The sequence below is a fragment of the Oncorhynchus clarkii genome, chromosome 12 (genome assembly GCF_045791955.1).
Source record: "Oncorhynchus clarkii lewisi isolate Uvic-CL-2024 chromosome 12, UVic_Ocla_1.0, whole genome shotgun sequence".
In the NCBI taxonomy this organism is placed as follows: Eukaryota; Metazoa; Chordata; class Actinopteri; order Salmoniformes; family Salmonidae; genus Oncorhynchus; species Oncorhynchus clarkii.
In genome coordinates this window covers 9,323,225-9,336,478 of record NC_092158.1, presented here as the reverse complement: position 1 = coordinate 9,336,478, position 13,254 = coordinate 9,323,225, and the positions used below count along the sequence as shown (strand labels likewise).

The 13,254-nt window shown below is 43.2% G+C and overlaps 1 protein-coding gene across 3 annotated transcripts in view; it reads left to right on the top strand.

Moving 5' to 3' along the window:
• Positions 1-13,254, top strand: part of LOC139422686 (AF4/FMR2 family member 1-like) — a 72,329-nt gene that overhangs the window by 14,811 nt on the left and 44,264 nt on the right. For all 3 annotated transcript variants that reach the window (XM_071173889.1, XM_071173888.1, XM_071173890.1), the window contains exon 3: positions 2,939-3,772. In XM_071173889.1, the coding sequence (XP_071029990.1) occupies positions 2,939-3,772 (834 nt within the window). The remainder of the gene's footprint in view (positions 1-2,938; positions 3,773-13,254) is intronic.

The window sequence follows — 13,254 nt, the reverse complement described above, 5'->3', positions numbered from 1 at the left end:
CTGACCTCAACGCCATCGAACACCTTTGTGATGAATTGGAACGCCGACTGCGAGCCAGACCTAATCGCTCAACATCAGTGCCCGACCTTACTAATGCTCTTGTGGTAAGTCCCCGCAGCATGTGGATGGAAATCCCAGCCTGTGATTGGGTGAGGACTGCAAGTCCCCTAGTGAGCATGTAAATCCCAGCATGTGATTGGAGACAGATGGGAACCCCCAGCCAGCCATGTCCTCTGGAAATCGATGCAATCCCCAGCCAGCCACGTCTTCTGTAGATTATGGAGCTGTTCGGTTAATGAGGCCTCTTGGAGCCCCCTACCTTGTCACTACTCAGGAGGGAGTGGGAACCCCTGAGGAGTACTCTAAACCGGAGGGCCAACCAGTTAGTCCTGTCCCCCATCAGAGCCTGTCAGCTCCAGCAGCCACTTGTTATTTAAAGCAGGGGTGGTTTTGTCTAGAATGGATACAGCTCTTGTCTAAATTGACTTTTCACAGGTTAATATAACTTGTGCAGCAGGTTGGGAGAATTGACATGGCAGGTCAGGATAATTAGGTTAAGGTTAGGAAAATGGTTTGGGTTATCAACAATACATTTTTATGTCAATTTGACAAAAGCTATTTAGTCTAACGGTTCAAATATCTGAACTTGTATTAATCATGGTCAAATTACCGACCATGAAATTAGTTATTAAAATTGCTAAATCTTCTCTCCGCCCAATGGCAAAATGTGTAGAATTGCAGAAAATAACTATAAATGTATCTCTGCAGTCAAGTAGGGCTGCTAAAAAATGTTGCTTGCAAGGTGGGGGGGGGGCCCCAAAATGCTAGGGCTTTTGTCGTTATGGATGTGGCTACGCAGACCCTCGAGCCACTGCACTTCCTCATGAGTTACAATCAAAGTTGCCCACCCATGATTTTTAAAGGAACCCAGTTAGCTATTTAGGCTCCCTAGGAAATAAGATGATGCGGCTTAAAATAATGCAATTTGGTGAGACTCTTTAATTCCGTGTCTGTGTGCTGGTTGGCCTTGGTGCCCAGTGGGTCAGTGAGAGGCTGTATGAATTTTAAAAATCTATACTTTTATTTAACTAGGCAAGTCGGTTAACATTCTTATTTACAATTACGGCCTACCAAAAGGCCGCCTGTGGGGACGGGGGCTGGGATTAAAAATATAGGACAAAACGCATCCCGACAAAGACACCACAACACTGCATAGAGACCTAAGACAACAAAGCATGATAGCAACACATTACGATGACAACATGGCAGCAGCACAACATGATAGCAGCACAAAACATGGGACAAACATTATTGGGCACACGGGGAAGCGATGCATTGTCTGTGTGGTCAGGGAAGTAGGCCAAGATGAGCTTGAGATGTTTCTAAGCAATCCTTAAAACAAAACAAAAAACATGAAAAATTAGAAATAATTGTGAAAATATGAACCTAATAATAACGTTATTAGATAATTTTATAGTCCTCAAGTAGCATACCACCCTTTCTAATTAACACCACTTCAATCACTCTTTCAGTCTACCCTCCCTTTTCTCCTGTTAACTCAGTCATTTCTTATAAAGAAGCACTACTTTCCCTTGGTGGCTGGCAGCTGTAAAGTATATCTCTTTACCATGGCTAAGCTGATTGCTTTGTTTGTTCAGTGGATGAATGGGAGGCTCTGTTTCCTTGGTCGGCTGCCTGTTGTGATGCATTTGGTTCATTCTGGCAAATCCTTATGTTGTGTTGGCGTCAGTTGGGTCTGTGAACAAGGCCAGCCTCTCAAGGTGAACAATGTTGTAGGATGTGAATTAGCTGTCACTAACATCCCAGGGCTTAGGGTTAGGTACTGCTGGTTTATTCACAATGCATAGCGTCTCATATTGACCAGAGAGAAGTGAGGTAGGAGTCTGTTAGGGACAGGCATTGTACTCGCCCAGGCCATGTGAATTGATGATGAAGCAAAGCATAGGTGGATTCTTTGTCTTCACGTGATGATGCTGTACCAAAGGTGCTGGATAAATGGAAGATGTCTTACTCAGGCCGTTTTACCATTTTGACCCCAAAAAATTGGCACAGTTCCCGTCTGCTTAAGGGGTGGCTCTCCCATAGGCACCAATGCGACAGCAGCTTGGCCTGGTCTACTTAGTTCATTGACTGTATATGAACCAGAAATAAGGAGCCAGCGAGTTGTCTCGCTTCTTCTTCAGTTTCTGTGTCTTCTACTGTAGGGACTTTGGCAACCTTATTCTCCACCCTTCTCCTGGCGTATACTCTTGCACACTCCCCGACATGCATTCCACAATAGTGGAAACTCCCTTCAAGCCAATGCTTACACCAATCCTATACATTCTTAAAATCCATGACAGGGAGGGTGTTGGTGAAGGCTAAAGGTTGCGTCCAGATTTTTCTTTTTCTTTCCCCCCCCCATCTATCTCCTGAACCACAGCCCAACGTTGCCCTTTTTCTGAAGAGGATGTTTTGGAGTGACGCAGTGAGCCCATACAAGCCCTTGGGGTTAGCTAGCTAATGTAACAGAGAACTTCATCTTGTCTACTCTCCTGCTTTTTAAAGGTCATATTGATTGGTTGCCAAAAAAGTCAGCTACATACAGAGACGAAGGGCAACGGTAATATTTAGATAGTTAAACCATGGTTTTATCTAGAAAGTTTAGCTGATTTCTATCTGTGAAACAACAGTTACATCCTCACTGCATGTTTTGGTTTTTAAAGGTAGACTCGGCGATACAAAGTAAACATTTTAGCAGTATCAGGTCAACTTCCGCAACAACGAAGAGCGTGTAGCAAGATGTTATTCTCCTCCTCAGTCTCAGACTGTATTGTTCTTATTAATTTTCAAGGCTAACAACTACTGTAGTGCTGATAAGAACCCATCTTGTTAACAACACTGATGTACCTGAGTAATCTTTTATTTTCTGTTTCAGACGAACAAAGGAGATGAGCTGTCCAGCCGTATCCAGAGGATGCTGGGTAGTTATGAGGATGTGAACAATCCCAACACTCACCAGTGTTTGGACAGCAGCTTCTCTAAGGAGCCTCAATCTCATGTCACCACAAAGTATGGGCGGCCATCTCGCAGCCGAGACCGAGCGAAGCCTCCATTCCAGAACCCTCCTCAGTACGGGGCAAGCCAGAGCCAGAGTGGTGGTCCGCCCCGTGGTAGCCACTCTGGCCAGCCTCTGAAGAAGATCCACGGTCCTTCCTCCTCCTACACCCAGTCCTCCCTGGGTCTCAGCCAGGGCCAGGCCTGCCCAGACCCACACCAGAGAAAGACTGAGCTCTGGCCAGACCTGAGGGAGTGTGCCAGTCTTCCTCCAGTCCTCTCCGCCCTGTCCCCCCCAGCCGATCCCCTATCCCCCCTACATTCCAGTGACCCCAGCGACTCTGAACACCAGGACTCCCCCCTGCACCCTGAGAGGCACCCGGCCTCTCCCCTACACCCCGACTCACACTTCCCCATGGTGTCCCCCCTGGATGACCCCCAGAGAGACGTCCCGCCTCCGGCCATCGATGGGGCAACCCTACCCTCTCAGACCTTCCCTCCACCACTGGCCTCCAAACCCAACCTGGTCATGCCCCAGAAGCCAACAGCCTACGTCCGGCCCATGGACGGCCAAGACCAGGTGACCAGCGAGTCTCCGGACCTCAAGCCCTCTCCAGAAGACTTCCATGGGCAGTCTTATCATGAACCCTTACCAGACTTAAAAAGCACCAGGCCCAGCCTTTCCAAACTGAAGATACCATCACAGTCTATAGAGGTAAGCAGAACCATGTTCTGTTTTTAACCGTGTGTGTGTGTGTGTGTGTGTGTGTTCCTTCTTTTGACTAGCCTATATAGCCTGCTGTGTGAGAAATATCAGTTAATATCAGACGCATAATGAACACACAAGTCTGGGAGACTGGGTTTAAACTGGACTTTAGATTAGAACTGGACGGTGGACTTTAGATGGAAGAAATGGTTGGTCAGCAAAGAAAAAGTTAAACATTACGTAACATCAAACTAACAAACCTTGAACATATCCTAAAAATGGAACATGTATCAGATGGGCCTGTTTCTTAGTTGGTTAATATTGAACTTTTGGATGCCTCGACTTGCTCTGGAAAGTTGCACTTCCCAAGTTTGATCAGCTTAGAACTACAGACGGATAACAATTTCTGGAGAGACTGCATTCAGGCCCAGTGTCGATGTAGCTTATTGACACACTCTGTGAGGCTAGGTCAGCTCAGTGGAAATCATGCAGAACGAAATGTCAAGAGATTTGCATGCTCTAGTCTAGTCCTATTCTCTCTCTGGGGGAATATTTCCATAGTTGTCTTTGATGAGACTTTGTCCCAAATGGCACCTTGTTCCCTACCTAGTGTACTACTTTTGAGCGGGACCCCCATAGGGCTCTGATTTTTAAAAGCAGTGCACTATAAAGGGAATAGGGTGCCATTTGGGATGCACACTTTGCGATGGGACCTCATCCTGCCTGTTTACCTGTAGGAGGAACAGACGATGGACACCCAACAGGGAAATAATCTGTCCCCTAACTTTTTAGTGCATTCCACACCTGTGTCCTGTAGTCTCCAATGATAATGAATGCTCACCGAGACAGACGGGTGACCATTTCGTCTCAATAAGTGAATGCTGGCATAATTGGTCTAATCGTTAGGAATGTGCGTCTTTCCCCTTTTCATGAAGATTTCACACTTGTCTTGATACAGGGTCGGCCTAGCGGTTAAGAGCATTGGGCCAGTAACCAAAAGGTCACTGGTTCGAGTCCCTGAAGCCGACTAGGTTAAAAAATAAAATATGTCTGTCTGTGCCCTTGAGCAGTTTCTCCTGTGAGTCTCTGGATCATAGCTAAAGTGGTTAGAGCGTTGGACTAGTAACCGGAAGGCTGCAAGTTCAAACCGGAAGGCTGCAAGTTCAAACCCCCGAGCTGACAAGGTACAAATCTGTCGTTCTACCCCTGAACAGGCAGTTAACCCACTGTTCCTAGGCCGTCATTGAAAATAAGAATTTGTTCTCAACTGACTTGCCTAGTTACATAAAGGTAAAATAAATAAATAAATGACTAAGATACAGTACCTTAAGATGGTGTTCATATTCTACTTGTTGCAGCATGAATGCATTTTTTTCCTTCAAAATCTCACACACGACCCACATAATGACAAAGTGAAAACAACATGTTTTTAGACCTGTTTTCACATTTTTATTGAAAGTTAAATATCTAATTGACGTAATTATTCACACACCTTGAGTCAATGTATGTTCGTGACCTTCGGCAGTGATTTTACAGCTGTGAGCCCATTTTCAAGTCTTGCCAAAGATTTTTAAAGTAGATTTAAGTCAAAACTGTAACTCGGCCAATTCGGTAACATTCATTACTTCTTGGTCGGAAACTCCAGTGTAGATTTGTACTTGTTTTAGGTAGAGGTCGACCAATTGTGATCTTTCAACACCGATACTGACTTGGAGGACCAAAAAAAGTCGATACCGATTTAATCGGCCATTTTATTTATTTATTTATTTAATATATATATATATATATATATATATGACATGACAATACTGAATGAACAATGAACACTTATTTTGACTTAATATAATACATTATTTAGTTTCAAGTAAATAATGAAACATGTTCAATTTGGTTTAAATAATGCAAAAACAAAGTTTTGGAGAAGAAAGTAAAGGTGCAATATGTGCCATGTAAAAAAAAGCTAACGTTTAGGTTCCTTGCTCAGAACATATGAAAGCTGGTGGTTCAATATTCCCAGTTCTTCAATATTCCCAGTAAAGAAATATTTGGTTGCAGTTATTGTAGGAATTATGACACGTCGACTATTTCTCTCTCTACCATTTGTATATCTTTGACTATTGGATGTTCTAATAGGCACTTCTTAGGAGTTGATATGCTTGAAGTTAAAAAACAGAGCTGAGATCAAGCATTGCTAAGAGCTGCTGGCAAACGCAGTAAAGTTTGAATGAATGCTTACGAGCCTGCTGCTGCCTACCACCGCTCAGTCAGACTGCTATATCAAATCATAGACTTAATTATAATATAATAAACAAAGAAATATGAGCCGTTGTTCATTAATATGGTAAAATCTGGAAACTATCATTTCAAAAACAAAATGTTTATTCTTTCAGTATTCATTCTTTCTTTATTCTCCAATTACGGAACCGTTACGTATTTTATCTAACGGGTGGCAACCCTAAGTCTAAATATTGCTGTTACATTGCACAGGCTTCAATGTTATGTTATAATGATGTAAAATTCTGGCAAATTAGTTCGCAACGAGCCAGGCTGCCCAAACTGCGTGCAATGAACGCAAGAGAAGTGACACAATTTCCCTAGTTAATATTGCCTGCTAACATGAATTTGTTTTAACTAAATATGCAGGTTTAAAAATATTTACTTCTGTGTATCGATTTTAAGAAAGGCATTGATGTTTATGGTTTGGTACAGTCGTTCAACAATTGTGCTTTTTTTCAAATGCGCCTTTGTTAAATCATCACCCGTTTGGCGAAGTAGGCTGTGATTCGATGATAAACAGGCACTGCATTGATTATATGCAACGCAGGGCAAGCTAGTTAACTAGTGATTATTTGAAGATAGGTTTAATGCTAGCTAGCAACTTACGTTGGCTCCTTGCTGTTCTTGCGTAACAGGTGGTCAGCCTGCCACGCAGTTTCCTCGTGGAATGCAATGTAATCGGCCGCTACTTGAAAATATAGAGAGTGGTACTCGGTAATGTGTTGTATTGGATTTGCCCCAAACATTAAAAAAAAAAGAATTGCTATGCCAAATACTTTGCAGTATTACTTTAGTGCCTTGTTGCAAACAGGATGCATGTTTTGTAATATTAAAAAAAAAATCTATACAGGCTTTGTTCTTTGTCAATTAGGTTAGTCTTGTGGAGTAAACTATGTTGATCCGTTTTCTCCTATAACAGCCTTTAAACCCAGTAACTGTTTTAAAGACACCATTGGCCTCATGCTGAAATCCTTCCTCTCCGGTGACTGAGTTTGGAAGGACACCTGTATCTTTGTAGTGACTGGGTGTATTGATACACCATCCAAAGTGTAATAACTTTACCATGCTCAAAGGGATATTTGTCAAGTTTTTATTTAAATGTTAAAAAATTACCCATCTACCAATTTTTTACCCATCTTGGCGAGTTATTGAAATCCCTCCCTGGTCTTTGTGTTTGAAATTAACTGCTCAACTGAGGGACCTTACAGATAATTGTATGTGTGGGGTACAGAGATGAAGTAGTCATTCAAAAATCATGTTTAACACTATTTTTGCACACAGAGTGAGCCCATGCAACTTATTATGTGACTAGTCATTTTTACTCCTGAACAAATTAGTTGAATATTTATTGACTGAGCTTTTTCATTTTTGTTGTATTTATACAAAAAAGCACAACATAATTCCACTTTGACATTATGGGGATATTGTGTGTGTGTGTGTGTGTGTGTGTGTGTGTGTGTGTGTGTGTGTGTGTGTGTGTGTGTGTGTGTGTGTGTGTGTGTGTGTGTGTGTGTGTGTGTGTGTGTGTGTGTGTGTGTGTGTGTGTGGGCCAGTGACCAAAAATCTCAATCAATTTTAAATTCAGACACAACCAAATGTGGAAAAAGTCAAGGGGTGTGAATACTTCCTGAAGGCTCGGTACATGGGCACTAATACAACGCAGGAACGATGCGTTTGGATTAGAGAATAAATCGATTTGATATGATTCGATGCACTGACATTTGTTGCATAAACCTTCATGTTCCATTCTAAATGGATCTGCTGCTGATTGGGCTCGAGCTGGGAGTCTGAGCTGGATCTGTTTGGGTTGGGTGGATATGTGTATGTGATGCATGTCTATGACATGTCTTGAACCTGATTTGAGCTATAAGGATACTAGACATCTACCACCCCACTGTCAGATTAAGGGATGGAGCAATGTAGCTTTTTTGGGGGGGAGCAGCGATTACAGCCTCGAGTCTTCTTCTGTATGACGCTAAAGGAGAGTTTCTCCCATTCTTTGCAGATCCTCTCAAGCTCTGTCAGGTTGGATGGGGAGTGTTCAGGTCTCTCCAGAGATGGTCGATCTGGTTCAAGTCTGAGCTCTTGCTTGACCGCTCAAGGACATTCAGAGACTTGCCCCGAAGCCACTCCTGCGTTGTCTTGGCTGTGTACTTAGGGTCGTTGTCCTGTTTAGAAGGTGAACCTTCACCCCAGTATGAGGTCCTGTGCAGGTTTTCATCAAGGATCTCTTTGTACTTTGCTCTATTCATCTTTCCCTCGATCCTGACTAGTCTCCCAGTCCCTGCTGCTGAAAACATCCCCACAGCATGATGCTGCCACCACCATGCTTCACCGTAGGGATGGTGCCAGGTTTCCTCCAGATGTGACGTGACGCTTGGCATTCAGGCCAAAGAGTTCGATCTTGGTTTCATCAGACCAGAGAATCTTGTTTCTCATGGTCTGAGATGAGTCTTAAGGTGCTTTTTGACAAACTCCAAGCGGGCTGTCATGTGGCTTCCATCTGCCAATCTACCATAAAGGCCTGCTTGGTGTAATGCTGCAGAGATGGTTGTCCTTCTGGAAGATTCTCCCATCTAAGATCCACAGAGGAACTATGGAGCTCTGTCAAAGTGAGCATCGGGTTCTTGTTCACCTCACTGACCAAGGCTCTTCTCCCCCGATTGCTCAGTTTGGCTAGGTGGCCAGTTCTAGGTCTTTGTTGTTCTAAACTTCTTCCATTTAAGAATGATTGAGGTCACTGTGTGGACCTTCAATGCTTCAGACATTTTTTGGTACCCTTCCCCAGATCTGTGCCTCGACACAATTACTGTCTCAGAGCTCTACGGACAATTCCTTCGATCTCATTACTTGGTTTTTGCTCTGACATGCACTGCCAACTGTGGGACATTATATAGACTGGTGTGGCTTTCCAAATCATGTCCAATCAATTGAATTTACCACAGGTGGACTCCAATTAAGTTGTAGAAACATCTCTAGGATGGTCAATGGAAACGGGATGCACCTGCGCTCAATGTTCGAGTCTCATAGCAAATGGTCTGAATACTTATGTAAATAAGGTATTTCTGTTTGTATTTTGAATACATTTGCTAAAATTTCTAAACTGTTTTCTCTATGTCATTATGGGGTATTGTGTGTAGGTTGATGAGGATTTTTATTTTAATACATTTTAACAAAATGTAGAAAAGTCAAGGAGTCTGAATACTTTCCGAATGCACTGTATATAGCACAATCGAATGGTTTTGAGCGTTTGGAAGTTTTTATTTTTATGGAGTGATCCTCTTCTCGATTCGTCCATGCAGTGCGCCTCGCAAAAGAGATTCCTCATTTATACAGGGTTTAGTTGATAATTTCATCTCTAAAAATTAACATATACACTGATTTTTGTTTTAAAGAAACACTTCCAAAGCTATTGCTGATGGTGAAATTAAACAATCAACATAACATTTATTGTCAGCCCCGTTCAGCAGGTATGACTTGCCTCCCTCCGGTAGCTTTTATTCCATTAAAACAGAATTTTCAACAGGGGATAGATGGCGGTAACCAAGGAAATAACATGGGTTGTCACTCAATGAAGAAGACTCATCAATTGTCACAAAAGATTATGCATTTTTGGAGGGTAGAAAGAATGTATTATAATCAATAGATTTTGTAACGTTTGAATCGTTTTTTGGAGCAAAGTAAAGAAATCTTTACTGTTTTAAACCTAGTTTCCTGCTATTTTACACATTTTGCCATGCTTTATGCCGTATTCTTATTCTCAGTGACTCAAACATTATAACAAAACCAATCATACCATGACATTTTTTTTGAATTTTAGATTCTCCCTGATGATTATTATTATTTTTTTATGTTGCCCTTCCAAGACTTTTCTATGTATAAACCCTGGAAGAGCTGAGCTTGTTGACGATACTGTTTTGAGCCAAGATTATTCTCCAACTTTCTCTCCACCCAGTTTGGACGTCTCCTGAGAGCAGAGCGGCACACGTCATAGTTTTATTAATCCAGCCATTCCAAGGCTTGTCCACAATCCAAATATATTAACCGTCTCTCTTATGTGGAATGTGGCCTGTCTCTCTCCCCCCCCCCCCTCTCACCCTCCCTACCCACAGCCCAAGCTGCACCTGCAGCAGCTCTGCTCATTGTTGGGGACCCCTTTCTCGCCCTGCCCTGGCCCCTGCCTCGCCTGGCCCTGGTACACGTGGACACTAACCCAGCAGTGCTGATTTGGCAGGCTGCCGTTTCCACCCATTGCGGGCGCTAATCCAGCAGAGGATAGCTGTGTAGTGACTCATAACCCCGAACCTTCAACTCACCCCTCACTCTACAAACTGAACACAAATAGAGCTGACGGGGTCAGATAACTCTCCTAGTCATTGTCAGAGAGGCACATCTGTTCTAGATTATATATGTCTATCTGAACATTCCACAATGTTGTGTCCTACTGAACACATGCAGTCCTGATGTTTCATTGATTTGAATCCATAGTGAATGTCCTGGAGAGTGGGTGATGTAGAGGTGTTTTTTTTTTTGTGCCTGGGGTTCCATTGGTTATCGAGCTTGAAGCTGCCTGCTCTCTCCCTCGCCGGCTACTTGAAGCATTGTGCTCTACTCTGCTGTCTAAGCCTTGCCTCAGTCATACAGTAGTGTAATGCTTCTGCGATTTAACAATGGAATTTAGCACAATAATCTCTCTCTCTCTGGTTGTTTGCCTGGGCAACTCAGACTCTGAGGCACCTGGGAACTTTTTGAGTGGGGCTGAAGGTACGGAGAGAAACTGTTTGGTTCAATAAGTTTCCACATAGACCTATGAACTAAAACAAAATAAATGCTTGCTTGTGATACGCTCAGCAAATGTTTTAAATAAAGTACTGATAAACAGAAGTGAAGCCGAGACTAAACATAGTAATGCGTTGGATCTGTAGCACACATGTTGGACATAATGACGTATGCTTAGTAGTGGGGACAATCAGGAAAGTCTTATTTTGGGGTCAGTGACGAGGCTGAAGTAAAAGGCGCTCCGAGAAATGGGTGTGTGTTTTGTGTGGCTTTGCACTTCAGCAAAACGCCCACACGCGCACACTGTCATCAGGCCCGGCAGTCTGGTGCTTTTTAACACGCAGTGAGACGATCACAGTCAGTAGTAATACATGGTTGTTGAGGAGGCTTCTCTGTAGCCACTGGCCAAACTCAAGGTAGGCCAAACAGATTCCTAGATTTTATATCACACAGTTGTACATTTTCTAAGGCTGTATTCAACCGAATTCTGATGTTTTTCTACTTTTTGGTCTTTTAACCAATCAGATCTTTTGTCTCTAATTGGGCTGCCTATGTAAACACAGCCTAAGTCTCCTCACCTAGAACTGCAATACTCAAAGTAGCTAGACTATACTGCCTGTCTGGTACACATATTGAATGCAGTGAGGTGGTGTTGCTATGGTGATTGTTTGTTGTGATCCAGACATGGTTCCTGTTTGGAAACAGTCCATGCCATTGTACCCCATCCTAGATCCCCAGCGTTGGTTAGTCGTGTGTGTGTGTGTGTGTGTGTGTTGGAATGTGGTTGAGCAGTAGTCTGGTGGCCGACTCTACAGTAGTATGGGGTTTGGAAAGAAGGGTGTGTCGTGTTGGCAGTAATTATGATTCATCTTGGCTACAGAGTTAAAAAAATAAAAATAAGACTAAGCTTGACATTTCGAGGCATACTCTGTAGGACTGCCAGGGTCCTCGTGATACCATATTATCATGATACTTCAGTGCTGATACAATGTGTGTTACGACTCTATATATTGTAATTCGATGTTCCAAACATTGCTCACCATATGTCTGCTGCAGAGGGACAAGATGGAGACATGAGAAAACATGGAGACATTGATCAGTCATGGAAATACTAGCGCAGACATTTTTTTCTGCTCCCTATTTAAAAACAAGATGGAGAATAAGCTATGAAGGAAAAATACTGGTATTTCGGTTCAGATGCAGCAAACTAGCGCAAAAATTATATTGCGATATTGTCAAAACGACCGCCCCCTTCAAGAGGCTGAAGAAATTTGGCTTGACCCCTAAGACCCTCACAAACTTCTGCAGATGCACCAATGAGAGCATTCTGCACTGCCTGCAACCTCACACTGCCTGCCCTCCAGGAGATCTACAGCACCCGGTGTCACAAGAAGGCCAAGAAGATCAAGGACCTCAGCCACCTGAGCCACAGCCTGTTCACCCTGCTACCATCTAGAAGGCAGAGACAGTACAGGTGCATCAAAGCTGGGAACGAGAGACTGAAAGAAGCTGTTTATCTCCAGGCCATCAGGCTGTTAGTCATCATTAGCCGGCCTCGGTACCCTGCCCAGAACCTTAGACACTGTCCCTATAGAGACTGCAGCCCTATATACATAGTCATTGAACACTGGTCACTTGAATAATGTTTACAAACTGTTTTACCCACTTCATATGTACATTGTAGACCGTTTTTCCATACATTATCTATACTGAAGAACAAACTTCAATGATTTTACTGAATTACAATTCATAAAAGGAAATTATCCATTTAAATACATTTTTTTTATTAGGCCCTAATTTATAGATTAGCATACCTAATTTACTAGCTAGTTAACTAGAAAGCTAAATGGTTAGCTTATGCCAGATTGGACGGAGTCTGGACAAAGTGAGGGAAATTGTCTCGGAGAAACTGAAGATATACCACAGGAAGATCTGAGTTGGAGTGTGCCCATAGGACTGGAAAACCCACCACCGGCCCAGGTGACAGGCCCAGGTGACAGGCCCAGGCCGATAGTCGCCAAGTTCCTGAGGTTCAAGGACAAGGTAGCGGTTCTGGAAAGAGCCAAGAACTTGAAAGGAGTGTACATCTTCCGCAACGAGGATTACCCTGAAGCTGTGGGCCAGAAGAGAAAATAACTATCCCAGCCATGAAAGCTGCCAGAGCATGTGGGGACATTGCTTACATCTGATATGACCGGCTCATTGTCCACCCTCCCTCCCAGGAGCCTGGAAGGAACGAGAGAGCCAAGCCTATGGGTAATGTAGCTTCAACGCTGCAGCGCGCGCACACACACACACACACACACACACACCAAATGATTAATGGACTAAATGTATATTTTGCTTTGTTTGCTCTTTTCCATATTATGTCTATCTTGGAGAAGCTACCCAAGAAAGGGCTGAAAATAGCCCATATTAATATGTAACCTTAGAAA